Source organism: Leptonychotes weddellii, chromosome 1 (genome assembly GCF_054177405.1).
Source record: "Leptonychotes weddellii isolate Sample4059 chromosome 1, ASM5417740v2, whole genome shotgun sequence".
NCBI lineage: Eukaryota > Metazoa > Chordata > Mammalia > Carnivora > Phocidae > Leptonychotes > Leptonychotes weddellii.
In genome coordinates, this window is record NC_138369.1 from 6329140 (window position 1) to 6344606 (window position 15467).

Below are 15467 nucleotides of genomic sequence, written 5' to 3' on the forward strand. Positions count from 1 at the left end.
GGGGAATGTTAGAAATGCAATTTCTTGAGACCCACCTATTGAATGAGAGACTTCTGGAAAATTCAACACCCATTTATGATTTAAACAACAACAACATGTAGCAAACTAGGTATAGAGGGGAGCTTCCTGAACTTGAAAAAAGTTCCAGCAAAACTTAAGGTGTAAGTTACAGAAAATCGTTTGGCAAACATCAGATTTAATGGTGGCACTTTAGAAGCAGTCACCTTATTATTAGGAATAAGACAACTATTCCCCACCAGTCCCACAACTAACTAACATTTCAAAGGTCTTAGCTAATGCTGTAAGGCAAGAAGTGAGTGGCGTAACTATTGGAAAAGATGACATTCCACTATTCTTACTTGCAGACAATTTAACTATCTGCTTAAAAAAAAAAAACAACTAGAAAACTAGAAAGAGGCTGGTGGAAGATCAAGGTATCTAAATCAACAAATTTCCCATATACCAGAAATACCAATTTTTTTTTTTTTCAGAAACAACAATTGTAAAGGATCAAGGAGTAAAGATCTCATTGACAACAGCAACCAGGCCCATAAAACTCCCATGAATAAACCCTTCGCAAGCCCTTTGTGGAGAAATTATAAAGTCTTCCTGAGGACAGCAAAGAAGACTTCACTAAACAGATACACTAAGTTCATGAACGGAGAGGCCTAATGTAAAAATATTATTCCACCCCAACTCGATAATTTTAATGCAACCCAATTAAAATATTTATTTTTCATGGAATTTCATCCATGGAGCAAAGAATAAATATGCAGTAACAATAGCTCAGGGTTGTTGTTGTTGTTGTTGTTTTTAATAGAAAGAAAAAGGGAGAAGGGACTTATTCTGATATTAAGACATGTTAAAATTTAGTAATTAAAATGATGAAATTGATGCAAAAATGGATATTTAGGTAAAACTGTAGAAAGTCAATATAACGGAATAGAGGTCCCATACAAACATGAGAAATTTGCATATGATTGGGATAACATTTAAGAACTATGGGTAAAGAATTAATTAGTCAAGAAACGGTTTGAAAAATAAATGGTTGAGCAATAGCTATCCATACAAAATTAAATTCCCATTTGATACCATACATACCAGCAACTTCCTGTTGGATTTAAAAATAGTACAAAAACAAAACAATAATATCCGAAGGAAAAACAGTACAAAAATTTCTTGATGTCTCTGTTAGTCAGGATTCTTGGTTTTAACAGAACCAGCAAAAACCGAGTCTGGTTAACTTAGGCAGAAACAAATGTATGGGCAGGAGATGACAACTTAACAAATGGGTAGGAAGCCATGGAAAATGGCAGGAACCAAAAGTCCTTCTTAAATATGACACAGAAGAGAAAAAACATCAAGGGAGAGTGATAAATTTGTGTGAAATTTAAAAAGAACTTCTAGAAGCAGAAAGAACATGGTTTGTTACAACCACTTTGGAGGGCAATCTGGCAGCATCTAAGGAAAGCTGTGCTTACCCTAAGATCTAGTAAGTTCCACCTCTTAGTATCCCCCTGGAGAAATATACATATTTGTGCCCGAGGAGACATGGTTTAAGAGTAGGCATTTCAGCCTTATCTGTAATTTTGAGAAATGAAAAGACCTAAATGTCTGTCGGTACTAGAAGAGATAAAACAGAACATAGGGGGGCGCCTGGGTGGCTCAGATGGTTAAGTGTCTGCCTTCGGCTCAAGGTCATGATCCCGGGGTCCTGGGATCGAGCCCCACATCGGGTTCCTGGCTCAGCAGGGAGCCTGCTTCTCCCTCTCCCTCTGCCTCTCTCCCTGCTCATGCTCTCTCTCTCTCTGTATCTCAAATGAATAAATAAAATATTTAAAAAAAAAAAAAAACAGAACATAGGTACCTGGCAAAAGGAATGTGATGTCACAGACAAAAAGATCTAGAAGTCTGAGGGGGGAAAGCAAGTTGCAGAATAATACAGGCAACATTATGCCTTTTTTGTGAGGAAATACATAGAACATTACTGCAGTTTGTTTTAAATTGAGAGGGGACTGGAATGGAAAGATAGTAAGATTTCAGCTTTATCTATAATGTTCTCTTTTTTTTAAGGTAATACTTAGGTATTTAAGAATTAAATTGAAATGCGCAAGGCCCACAGGGCCTCTTCTGACACCATGTTCCTCCTCCCTCTCGGAGTTCATCTAGGTTGCTTCCTGGTGCCACAGGACCTTTGCATGTGATGCTTCTTCTGTCCCGAAGCTTGCCCTTCCTTTCCTCACTAAGTTTACACTATCAGTTCCTTTGGATTTCTGTGAGAAAACCACCTCCTCAACAATGCTTTCTCAGGGCCTCTGACCTAGGTCAAGCTCCTGGCCTTCAGAGGGCTTACCTTTGAACCTAATTACATAGGCATTTTTGTGATCATTAATTCTAGCTCTCTGAGAGAGACGGTGTCATGCCTGTTTCTCACTGTGTCTGAACACCTCACTTCTGGTCTGGTAGAACAGCCATTCGAGAACTACCTGTTGGAAGCGTTAAAGCCTGAAGGCAAGCAAAATGACTGTGCACTCTCCTAAAACAATTGTATCCTGAGGCCTCAAATCCGACACACCCCAAAACATTGCCACTTCCCTTCTATACCTGCAGCCTCCTCAAAGCTTCTCTACCCCTGGCTGGGATTAAGGTTGAAGCCACACAGGAGCATTCCTAATTCTCCGCCCTTCTTATCTCATCAGTCCCCTCAGCTGTAGATTCAACCGCTCTCTACTCCCACAGCCTAATCCAAACTGCCAACCTCTCACCTGGCTAACGCAATAGCTGCTTCGCTTTCCCCAGTGCACTCCGCTCTGCAGCCAAGCCATGTCCACATGGCTTCGAGAGCCATCAACTTCCAAATGGGAACTTAACCACCACCCTCAGCTGCCTGTCACTCAGCACGGTTGTAATATTGCTTCAGCATCTGGCTTACCTGTAGAGTTGACCCGGTTTACCCGCAGGGCTGAGGGGCTTGGGGATGCCAGCCTTCCAGGGTTCAATCTGGGACTGTCCTGGGCAAACCAGGACGAGTTGGTCACACTACTCCTCTGCTAGGCTGTAATTCCATGAGGGCCGGGATCATTTGGGGCCTGTTCACTACCCTAGCCCCGATACCTAGCACAGTGAGGTCTTTTTATAAACAGCTGTCTTTGCAGAGTTAGAAAGTGAATGTAAATACTCACCTTTGTTGGTCCAGCAGCTTACACAGGGCCTAAGGCCCAGCCGGTGTCCAAGTACCATTTTTGCAGGTAAGAAACTGTTCACCTTGCTTTACTGAATCAGCTGAAACCTGACCTCAAGACCAGGGTTCCAGCCCTTGTAGAAGGAAACCCCACTCTGGGATAGGCTGTGTGGCTTATGGCAACGGATTTACGTGCAAATTCCTCTTGACTCTAGATTAGATCGCTGTTTCTGGAACTTTCACTGATATACACACTGACCCCACGGGACCTCTTTATGTCCCTTCTCACACACGGTGTTAGAACGAGTTGTAGCTGCTTTGGTGTCCACTTGAGTCGAATCTAAACCCTACCATTTAGTGGCCACATGACCTTAGGTAAGTCACTTCTCTGAACCTCTAATCTGTAAAGAATTCGGGCTGGCCCTTCCTGGCTCACAGCACTCTTGAGGATCAAATAATGTGCAAAAACACTGCAAATGCTAAAAGGCTATCCAGATACTATGTTTACAATTCCTAGTCCTCCCCCATCTATTCAATGCAGCCAATGCAGATTTCTTTTCTTGTTCCAATAAAACCTTAGGAAGAGGACCAAGGAAGCGGTGCACCTAAGAAAACCTTCAGGTGAATTGAGTGAATGAAGCTACAGAGCTGAGAGGTAAGGGAAGGAATCAAATGTTTCCTCACTAAGCTCCCTGGGAGAACCTAGGACATTCCTGATAGTTGAGACCTCTTCGCTCCACTCTCCCAATACAAATAGTTAATTGGCGGGGCACCTGGGTGGCTGTCATTAAGCGTCTGCCTTCGACTCAGGTCATGATCCCAGGGTCCTGGGATCGAGCCCCACATCGGGCTCCCTGCTCGGCGGGAAGCCTGCTTCTCCCTCTCCCACTCCCCCTGCTTGTGTTCCCTCTCTCGCTATCTCTCTGTCAAAAAAATAAATAAAATCTTAAAAAAAACCCACAAATAGTTAATTGGCTTAAGAAGAGATCCAGGCCGTATGTTGCCTTCACACGAATTGTTCAGAAGAGACCAGGTTATATTGAGCCCTTTGCCTAAGAAAATTCCCAAGAACCCCTTTTGTCCTAAATAAAAGGCTCAGTCTGTGTTATTGAAGCGCATACAAATGACTGGATAGATTTTCACCGATTTGGAAGGCATGTTGGGGATGGTTTGCCTTAAAATAGAACTCCAGGGAGCCCTAAAAGAGAGGTGTCAAGGAGTTAGGTCATTGTCTTCAAAGCAGCCCAGTGTGACAAAGTGAGCCCTGTGTGGCTTGCCTCCGGGGAGAAAGATGCCCTACATGTCAAGATGCGATGGGCAGAGATAACGACCTGGTTTCAAATTCAAACTCAAAATCAAAGACTTGAGTACGTTTTGGAAGAGTCCTTTCTGTCCCCGGGTTCGAGACCTCCAGCTGAGAGCCCGGGAGTGAAGACGCTAGTTAGTTTGTTCTTTATTTTCACTGGAACGTTATATGGTTACTTATCAACAAAATGACTGTCCAGGGCAGAGATATCCAGGGGTTTCTGTGTACACGCCCATCCCTGGGGTCCGCACCTCCACAGGAACCTCACCCGTGAGGCCTCAGCTGGCTCCCTCCCAGGCCTCCAGGAACCAACCACAAAGACACAAGAAACAAAAACCCGGCCTGACCTAAGCACCTGCTTTCACCGCAAAGGGAGGTGGCGGCGGCTGGTGTGGGACGCAGGCCTATTCTCAGGGTAGTGGGTGCAGGGGCCTCTCTTCCTGGGAGCCTGCCCTTCATGCGCCCCCCCTCCCAGGGAGGCTCTCTTGGACACTCCTGGGACGACTCTGACAGGCTCATGGGTTCCTGCTCTGGCCTTCTTTTCTTTCTAGCTGTCATTTGAACACTGAGGCATCTCAGCCTCCCATCCTGGAGGATAAGCGTTTGCTCTGTCGCCTTTTCTTTTTGTCCCTGTTTTTGTACAAAAACAACCATACTCTCGATCAGACCATTTTTTTGCCCAAGAGACTCAAGCGGCTCAACAGGTACAGTTCTGCTGGTCAATCTGCTTCCGGCAGGGCTCCATGGTGACAGCAACACCCACCCCGCTCCGGCCCGATGTCATGTGGGTCACCTCACTCCAGGTGTCTGTGTCTGGGTCGTAACACTCCACACTGTCCAGGAACGTGTGGCCATCATAGCCTCCTGCCGGGAGAGCAGAGGAGACAGTCACCCCCTCTGAGGGGAAAGAAAGAGGGAGAAGGCACCCCAAGGAGCCTTCCTCCTGGGATTTGAGCCCGCCCCCCAAAGATGGGGTTAATCTGTCTTCTCCACCCAGGCCCCCGCCCCCAGGGCCTCACCGAGAACGTAGATCCTTCCCTGGTGCACAGTAATCCCCAGGGCACTTCGCCGATGCTTCATGGGAGCTACAAAACTCCACGTTTCTGTCTCCACATCATAGCGCTCCACGCTGTTGAGCTGGTCCTGACCATCGTAGCCTCCCGCAGCATAGATACAGTTGTGTAAGACACAGACTCCTAAAGCATACCGTGCACAGAGTGACTCCAGGGCCTGGCTCTGGGGGCCCCAGGCCCCACCTCCCCTCTCCCCTCTCCCGGGGTGCCCTTCAGAAACAAAGCCGGAAGACAAGAGCTCCCACCATCAGGATCTAGCTCTCCTGTGCGTGCCCCAGGGTTTAAGACTGGAACGGGAAGCCTCCCCCAGGTCTTGCCGAGTTTCAAGCCCAGGAGTGGGAGAGGGTTCCTCCACGCTCCCCTCCCGGCAGTCCCCACCCACCTGCCCCACTCCGGATGGTGTTCATGGGTGTGATCATCCGCCACTCATTTCTCTCTGGGTAGTAACACTCGGCTGAGTTGAGGCGGTTTGTTCCATCAAAGCCCCCGACGGCATAGAGCAGACGGTTGAGGACCGCCACTCCCACCCCGATCCTTCGAGTCAGCATTGGGGCCACCAAGTGCCACTCGTCCCGCTCTGGCTCATACCTGCAAGGGCATAAGAACGATGACAACAGCGATCACAGCTGACCTGTGTGGAACACTATGACCCGACATGCGGCTAGTTCCCTCTGCACTTGAACTCTTTACTCCTCATAGCTTTTCTCTGAGGAAACAGGTTCACAGCCATCATCTGCTCAAGGTCACCTGCACGTCTGCTGGACGCTGGTGGTAGCATGACCATACACCACCTGCCAGGCCCTGTACTGTGTGTTGTTAGCTCCCCAAAACCCCACTTAGCCGGTCGGGCAGGTGGTTATCATCTCCCACTTCCCCATCATCTTCAGACGACAAGACAGAAGCACAGAGGGAGAAAATGGCATGTCCCGGGTCACCAAGGAGGTGGGGCTAGGGGTATGACCCAGCCTTCTAGGACACCAGAATCCTAATTCTAACAACTAGGCTACCACCCACGATGGTTTTTTTCAAAGTGTGGTGTCTGTTTAAAATTCCCATTCCCCAGCCTCGCTCGTTCCAAACCCACCAATGCTGGATCTCCAGCAGTGGGCCAGGGAGTTTGTTTTAACAAGTTCTCCAGCTGAGAACTGTATCATGGATCACGCTTCTGGAAGAGGAGAAAGCAGAGGACTGGCTGTGCAAAAGTTGGAAGTCAAAACTGCTCAGCCTCTAAACACAGGGTCACCACGCGGTTGTGTAGGTTGTGCACTGCACAAGGGGGCACCTTCCACGTAGAAGACCTCAAACATCTGTTTATTATGGCAGTTTGGGGGCAGACGGCAGTGAGGTGTCATGTTGTAATAAAATTAGCGTTTTACAACAACTTCAAACTGATAGAACTCTTTCCAAATCTGCAGTTGTTATGGGTTTGTGACAGCCCTGTGAGCAATTCCCAGGCCCAGACACATCATCCAATGTCACTGACCATAAATCTCCCATGGATTTAGCTTCACCTGAGGCTTCCACTCCCTGAAGGCAGAGCACAGAGACAGGCACTCAACAACAGGGGGAATCCCCAAATCCCAATGGGTTCGGCCCTTGTTAGCAATGGGAACCTCAGAGCCCACCCCTCCGGGCCCTGCCACTCACCTCTCCACACTGTTGTGGTGGATGCAGCCATGGGAGCCACCAACGGCATAGATGTGCCCATCGATGACCCCAACCCCGATCCGATTGCGTGGTACGCTCATGGGGGCACAGGGCGACCACTGGTTGGTCATGGGGTTATAGCAGTCCAGCGCATTGGAGTCGGTGTTGCCGTCCGGCGAGTTGTTCCGGCCACCCACAGCATACAGCAGCCCGCCCACGACGCAGCCAGCCAGGCCACTGCGAGGGACCTGCAGGTCTGCCAATCGGAGCCAGGTGCCATCACTGGGGTTGTAGGCCTCCAGGTAGCTGAGTGACTGGCGGAAGTAGCCACCAGCGGTGTAGATGAGCCGGCCGACTTTGGGCGCCCGACAGGGCATCACCTGCGTGGGCTTATGCAAGGTAAGCTCCTGGAAGATCTTGACCAGGTAGTCCTTGCAGCGGGAGTCCGACTGCAAGATCTCGCACTTCTGCAGCTGCATCTGCAGGAAGTGGGGTGTGAGCGAGTGGCAGCGCACAGCCCGGAGCAGCGCCTGCACGTAGAAACGCCGCTGCTCACAGTCATACTTGACCCAGTTGATACAGGCGTGGAAGACCTCGGACTCGCAGCGCACGTTCAGATCGTCTCGGCTGATGAGCGTCACCAGCTGGCAATGGGACAGGTTGAAGAATTCCTCTTGCTTGGCCACCTGCGGAGGGCATTACTGTGACAGGCTGACTCCCCTCAACGGCGGTATGATCGCAGACAAGTCACTCAACCTGCCTCTGACAATCTCAGTTTCCTATTTTGTAAAACGGGGATTCAAATAGCATGAACTTCGTAGGTTGTGAAGGTTAAATGAGTTAATACTACATGCCAGGCATATAGTACGTAAGGACTCAGGCAAATGGGCAAAGACACAATGTACTATGTACCTTTTTGTATCATTTTGTGCTTGAACTACAAGATTGTTACCTTTTTTTAAACAAAATTACTTTTTCAAAAGGGTAGATTGACTAAAAAAGGAAAAAGTAATAGCCATAGAATATTCTAGAAAAGTGTAGGCTCTAAAGAAAGAAGGCTGAGCTGCAACTTGGCCCACTACTTTCTAACTAGGTGATCTTGGGCAAATATCGGAAACGCTCCATGCCTTGGTTTTCATCCTCTGTAAAAGAGGGATTATATTAGTAGCTACCTCATAGCTGGGCTACTCCTAGGGTATCCAGGGCCCCAGGCAAGTATTTCTTGTCAGGCACCAGTCTATATAAATAATTTCAGTCACCCGACATCAACAGGTCACCAACACTCTGGTACCCCAAGCCCACGCAATCCCTTTAGAGAAACACTGTGCAGGCCTGTGGAAAAGCCCTGCTCACAGACCACCTTCCTGGAAGCCATAGGCCCTCGGACTAATGCCAGCGCTCCTCATCTGGTCAACCCCACATGTGGGGTAGAGGGAAAGAGAACATCTACCCCGTAAGGAGAGAAATGGAAACCAGGGCGGTATCTACCTCAGCTGATCCCGGCCACTGGAGGAAGACTTTGAAAAGTTCCAGGAAGGCCCTCTAAAGCACGGGACCCCCTAAGGCGTGGGGCCTGGGGTACAGCCCTGTTGGGCCACACCTTAGGGTGGTACTTCCTCATAGGATAGTTGGGAAAATCCAATGATTTAAAGAATGGAAATCACTTAGAACAGGGGTTGGCCCACAGCAAGTGCTCAACAAACACGTATTATCATCATCATCCCAAGGGCACAACGTCTAGTGGCTGCCACCCAAGAATTTGGGCTCATCATTGTGATTTTACAAGGAATCTGTTATCTTCTGCTCACAACTTCCTCCACTTAAAAACGAAAATGAAACCAAGAACAGTGTAAGGACAACACTGCGCTGACCAGAGAAAACACGTCTAAGGGTCACATTTGAGGGAAGCAGCATGTCATGGGTGTTTAATAAATATTTGCAGACTGTCTGAAATATCGGGCCCTCCTTTAGCGCACCCCAGGGTTGAGCTGCTGTCCGTGTTCCCTGCACCCTTCCCTACTCTTGGCCCCAGAGAAGCCGGGGAGCCCAAGACAGACCCAGGAAGCTCTCACTTTCCTCAGCTGTTTCCCAGAGTCACCCCAGATGTGTAGACTAGGACCTCAGAACCCCATTTTTCTCCAGCTCCCTGATCTGACCCTTCACATCTCAAGGGAAGACAGGGATGTCCAACCATCTGTCCCTGGTCCTTCTGATCCCGCCCCCAAGCCCTGGCTCCATGTCTCCTCCCGTCACTCACCTCTCCGAAGTGCATATAGATGTATTCGCGGGCGCGCTGATGCAGCTCGGCGCAGCCGATCTGTTCAGCGAAGTTGGCAATGCCAATGGCGTTGCTGGGGTCCAGCTGCTGCACGAGGAAGTCGCTGCAGGCGCGGACGACGCTGTCGATCTGGTACATGACGGCGCCATTCATCACGTGGAGCACACACTTCTCCCCCATGGAGATGGAGGCCGTGTAGGCAAACTCAATGAGGCGCTCCATGACCTTGGGGTGGATGCCCTCAATGGACACCACCTCCATGCCCTGCTCCCGCAGCCCATTGGTGAACATGGCCTTGAAGACGGGGCTAGATGAGGCCAGCACCACCTTGTGAGCCATGAACTGGGCGGCTGGCGCGTCCTCATATTTGACCTGCAGTGTGACATCACAGAGCTGCTGGCTGAGCCGCAGCTCGTTCATGATGCCAAAGGCCTGCTTGGTGTGGTCCTCCAGCGTGTAGCTGAAGGTGCGGTTGCCGTGCTGGGAGGGCGTCACCTCGGCTTTGCACTCGGTGGAGGCGTACATCACCGTGTCCCCTGCCCCCTCAGGGCGCTGTGACCTCAGGGGAAGGAATCGCGTGCGGGCCCCAGCCCCGCTAAGCCTGGGTTCCGGCTGCATGGGGTTCCAGGTGACAAGGGACAATACCACCACTGGCACTCAGAGGCCTGGAGGAGGGAGAGCACAGGGCTGGGGGCAGGGCCTGGGGGCAGGCCTCCTCTTTTTTAAGATAAAGCGACTCCTAGACCAGCTTTCCTTCCCAAGCCCAGATGAAGCAATGTCCATTTGTGCTCACTAACTGCCACATGCCTCAGAGCCCAAGAGTCCATCTTAAAACACAGGTCGGGTGATGTCCCTCCCTTGCTCAGAATCCCCCTATGGCACAAAGAGTAAAACCAAACTCTGCAATGTCCTACTAAGCCGTACACAGTCAGCCTCTGTCCACCTCTTTCCTTTGCTCACTCTGTTCCAGCTAGCTGGTGGCCCTTCCCTTCCTAGATAGAGCATGTCTAGCTCATTCTTTCATTTACCTCACCAACATTTATTGAGTATCTACTGTGTGCCAGGCACTGTTCCAGGCACTGGAGACACAGCAGTGGAGAAAGGCAGACATAAACTGTGCTCCCCTGGAGATGACACTTGGGGAGAGATGGGCCATAAGTAAAATAAGCAAGACTTGAGTAGAAATTGCAGTTGTGAAGAAAGGGATAACAGCGTTGGGATAGTGTGACTTGGGGCAGTTAGTTTAAATCGGGTAGTCCAGGGCTCTGTTAGAGCTGACACAAGAAGGATGTACATGTGAAAGGGGTTTTCCAGGCAGAGGGAATGGCAAGTGCAAAGGCTCAGAGGCCTGAGAGAATGAGAGAGACAATCTGGAGAATCAGGGAGGAGTATAATGAGAAATACTACTAAAGGGTAGGTTTCCATGAAACCTGTAGGGTCCGGAGGGCCAGGGCATGAGCTGTATTTTGAAAGATCCGGCTGGGAGAAGAGGGGGATCTGCAAGAGGCTCCCCAGGTTGGCCATTTATCTTTCCCGGACTCAGAGCAGAGTCATCTCCTCCCTGTTTTATTTCAGCCACAGCACTTGTCAGAAACCGAAATGAGCTCCGTGGCTTGCGTGTTGAAGGATGGCCCATGCCTCTGGTCCTCAGCCCCAGGGCTTACGAAGGCAGGGAGCCCCGTGTAGGTCAGGGCTGTGCCCACCCTCGCATGTGCTCCCCCACGTCCTGCCTGGGGCCTAGCTCAGGGGTCAGTAAGCGAGTGGCTGGCTGGCTGCCCACTCCCCTGTGCCTGCCAGAGCACCCTCCTCCACCGGGCCCAGGGCGCCGCTTGGCCGCCTCTCCCCGGCTGAGGCCCCTGTCCTGCTTCTTGGTCTTTGGCCAGTCGGTCAACGGTGCCCCTTGGACACTGGGCACTTCCCCCCTCCCACCCACGAAGCGATAAGCGGGGGACTGCGCATGTCCTGCCTGAGCCGCCACCAAGGCCTGGAGAAGGGAGGAAGTGACCCCTGCCGCGCGGCCTTTCCACTGCCAACCCCAAGGCCCCGACCGAGCTCCCCAGCGCGCCGGGCTCCCGGGCCCTCGGTCCGAGGGGCACTCCCTGGGCCTCTCGCCCGGCTTGCGTAGCTCCCGGGCCACCCCTCGAGTCGCGCCGTCCAACAAAAGCCCAGGACTCGAGCCGCGCCCTCCTGGCCCTCCGCGAGGCCGCGGGACCCCCAGGGCGACCGGACCCGCGGCGCCCCGTTCCCCGACCCCCGGGGCACTCCCGGCCCGCCGTTCGCACGGCCCCGGCGCAGGGCGCCTCACTCACCCCGCCATGGCCGCGCTCGAGCTCCGCCTCCGTCGCCCAGGCCCGGGCGCCTCCATCGCTGCGCGCCGGGGGGAGGCGCGGAGCGCGCGCAGGTCACCATGACTAAGCAGAGCCGGGCGCAGGCCGTGTCAGAATAAAAGTCCCCGCGGCCCCGGGCCTCCGGCGGCAGGGAGGGCAGAGGGGCCGCTCCCCCCGCCCCCGCCGCCAGTCACCGAGCTGCGCAGCCCCGGCGCGGCGACCACTCCGCCCGTCAGCGCGGCGCGGCGCAGCCAGCCGCGTGGTCCGAGCCGCGGGGAACCAGAGCCTCGGGTTCGAGGCCCGGCGCGCCCCTGCCTGCACTGGAGATCGGTGGACAGCCCTACCGGCCGGCGCGCTCACCTCGGCCCCCGCGTAGCCTCGTAGCTCTTGCCGCGGGGTGGGGGTGCCCGGGGCACCGAGGCGGCTCCCGGCACAGTGGTGCCACCCGCGCGCAGAGCTTCCGGGAAACCCGAGGGTCCGCGGCCCGGCCGGGGGCGGCTCCCGCTTAACTTTCGTTATGGGGCGCCCGCGGGCGCGTCCGCAGTCGGGGGACCTTGGCTCTGGGGGCGGCAAGGCCTGCGGGGTCTTGGACGTCGGGTGGGGGGCGGCCTCGGGTCCGCCGGGAAGGAGGCGGGGAGAGGGCGGAGAGGCGCGGTAGGGAAGGAGCCGGGATTCCCCGCCCTTCCCGCAGGTGCCCGGTGCCCCTGGGCAAGGAGCGGGCGAGGGCGCAAGGCCGGGGGGTGGGGGTGGAGGGGGCGGCCCGGTCTGTCCCCACTTCGCACTGTCTCTTCCATCCGCCCAATTTCGTCACCTCGGCGCGTGCCTCCTCTCCCCCACGCGCTCTTCTCCTTTTTTAATTTATTTTATTTTATTTTATTTGTCAGAGAGAGAGAGCGCGCGCACAAGCAGGGGGAGCGGCAGGCAGAGGGAGAAGCAGGCTCTCCGCTGAGCAGGGAGCCCGATGTGGGACTCGATCCCAGAACCCTGGGATCATGACCTGAGCCGAAGGCAGGCGCTTAACTGTCTGAGCCACCCAGGCGTCCCCCGCTCTTCTCCCTTTAACCCCACACAGCTTAGGCCTCATGGTCCAGTGGTCGCAGGATCCTGCTTGAATTATTTACCTATTTGGCTTTTCCGTGTCTTTATTTTTTAGTTACCTCCAATCTAGAGGCGCGTGAAGCTGGCCTACAGGGGTCTGAGGCCTGGCTCTGCCACTTTCTAGCTCTTCAGGGATAGGTCATTAACTCAACCTGTTTACACTTCAATTTCCTCCCTGGAAAATGGTAATAATACTAGCACCTACCTGCTAGGTCATCCGGAGGACGAAATGCAGATGCTAGTGCCCAATAGATAGGAACAATTGTTATTTTTCATGGCAAGGGATACTGATTTGCCATTTATGCTGATTATGATATGAAGTTCATTTTTATTTTTTTTAAATATTTTATTTATTCATTTGAGACACAGAGATACAGAGAGAGAGCATGAGCAGGGAGAGAAGCAGGCTCCCCGCTGAGCCAGGAGCCCAAAGCGGGGCTTGATCCCAGGACCCTGGAATCATGACCCGAGCCGAAGGCAGACGCTCAACCATCTGAGCCACCCAGGCGCCCCTGAAGTTCATTTTTAAATGTACTTATTTTTAAAAGAGCCCATCTAAGCCAAACTATGGGAGCAGCCTAAGTGTCCATCCATAGATGAATGGATAAAGAAGATGTATATATTTATATTATTCAGCCATAAAAAAGAATGAAATCTTGCCATGTACAACAACATGGATAGAGCTAGGGGGTATAATGCTAAGCAAAATAAGCCAGTCAGAGAAAGATGGATACCATATGATTTCACTCATATGTGGAATTTAAGAAACAAAGGATGGGGCTCCTGGGTGGCTCAATTGGTTAAGCATCTGACTCTTGATTTTGGTTCAGGTCAAGATCTCAGGGTTGTGAGATGAGCCCCACAATGGCCTCCATGCTGGACGAGGAGCCTGCTTAAGATTCTTATTCCCTCTCCCTCTGCCCCACCCCCTGCTTAAAAAATAAAAAGGAGGGGCGCCTGGGTGGCTCAGTCGATAAACGTCTGCCTTCAGCTCAGGTCATGATCCCAGGGTCCTGGGATCAAGCCCCGCTTCGGGCTCCCTGCTCCACAGGAGGCCTGCTTCTCCCTCTCCCACTCCCCCTGTTTGTGTTTCCTCTCTCGCTGTGTCTCTCTCTGTCAAATAAATAAATAAAATATTAAAAAAATAAAAAATAAGGAAAAAGAGAGAGACAACCCAAAAACAGACTCTCAACTATAGAGAACAAAGTGGTGGTTACCAGAGAGGAAGTGGATGGGGGGATGGGTGGACTAGGTGAATGGGATTAAGAGTCCGTCTATCACGATGAGCACTGAGTAATGTATAGACTTACTGAATCACTATATTGGACACCTGAAACTAATACAACACTGTATGGTAACTACACTGGAATCAAAGTTTATTTTTTTAAGATTAAGGATCCTGAGCCAAGGCAGATGCTTAACCGTCTGAGCCACCGAGGCACCCCTCAAAATAAAAATGAAAAAAAAATATTTTTACAGCGCCTGGGTGGCTCAGTCGGTCAAGCGTCTGCCCTCAGCTCAGGTCATGATTCCAGGGTCCTGGGATCGAGTCCCGCATCGGGCTCCCTGCTGAGCGGAGAGCCTGCTTCTCACTCTTCCTCTGCTGCTCCCCCTGCTCGTGCTCTCTCACTCTCCCTGTCAAATAAATAAATAAAATCTTTAAAAAAAATTTTTTTTTTTAGAGAGAGCACGAGCAGGGGAGCAGGGGAGGGTCAGAGGGAGAGATCGAGAATCTTAACCAGGCTCCACACTCAGCAAAGGGGCCAGTGCGGGGCTTGATCTCATGACCCCGAGATCATGACCTGAGCCGAAATCAAGAGTTGGAAGCTTAACCAACTGAGCCACCCAGGCGCCCCTAAAATTGTTTTTTTAAGAAAGGCTATGTATCTTTGAAGAGACAACCAAGGATACGACGCTTTCAGTTTTCTAATAAAATGGCTTCATAAAAATTTAAAAATTTTAAAAAAAGTATCTCATAGGAATAATTCTTGCCATATGTGATATACATTCATTCCTGAAAAGCTAGATGATAAACTGACCCAAATTTCAGCTGTACTTGGGAAGTCTGTTTCCTAAAGATACTCTATATTAAATCTTCTTTAAAAGAAAAAAAGAGTCCATCTAAACGAAAACTAGGCGAATAATCGAAGGAAATGCCAGGCTAAAAAGATGTTGGTCTAAGAAAAGATTCTGCCAGCCTTAGGAGTGAATTTTAAAAAGATTCAACATCCCTGCTCAAGTCTAGGATTAAATCCAAGCCAGAGGGTGGAAGGGGGTGTTGCGTGAAGCTGCAGTTCTGGGCTGCTCCAGAAGGGGCGCCAGAGCATAGTCAGCGAATAGGCAGTGGCCCGGGGTTCCGCGGAAACCAGCACCTTCCTAGAATGTGTCTGAAGCAATCTCTCCTATCTCAAAATCAAACCTACAGGCCCTGTGACCCAGTGATACCACTTGTAGAGATTCATCCAAGGTACACTTGTACACGTGCAGGAGGATGTATGTACACGGATGTTTATTGCAGTACTGTGTATAAAGGCAAAGGATTGGACTCAACCCACGT

At 51.3% G+C, this 15467-nt stretch overlaps 1 protein-coding gene and 1 long non-coding RNA gene across 4 annotated transcripts in view; both read right to left on the reverse strand.

Annotated features, from left to right (window-relative positions):
- Positions 1-451: 451 nt before the first annotated feature.
- LOC145720257 (uncharacterized) overlaps positions 452-15467 on the reverse strand; it is a 108645-nt gene continuing 93629 nt past the window's right edge. For both annotated transcript variants that reach the window (XR_014143149.1, XR_014143148.1), the window contains exon 2: positions 452-4069. This is a non-coding gene — a long non-coding RNA (uncharacterized LOC145720257). The remainder of the gene's footprint in view (positions 4070-15467) is intronic.
- On the reverse strand, positions 4611-12431 carry KEAP1 (kelch like ECH associated protein 1). 2 transcript variants are annotated; one of them, XM_081812806.1, is made up of 6 exons: positions 12173-12431; positions 9465-10150; positions 7208-7893; positions 5943-6148; positions 5507-5683; positions 4611-5351 (listed from the first exon to the last, which is right to left on the reverse strand). In XM_081812806.1, exons 2-6 carry the CDS (start codon positions 10101-10103, stop codon positions 5185-5187), a joined length of 1875 nt encoding a protein of 624 aa, XP_081668932.1. In that variant the 5' UTR covers positions 10104-10150; positions 12173-12431; the 3' UTR covers positions 4611-5184. The 2 variants fall into 2 exon arrangements, with proteins under 2 accessions (XP_081668932.1, XP_006741120.1); XM_006741057.3 differs by lacking the exon at positions 12173-12431 and adding an exon at positions 11795-12069.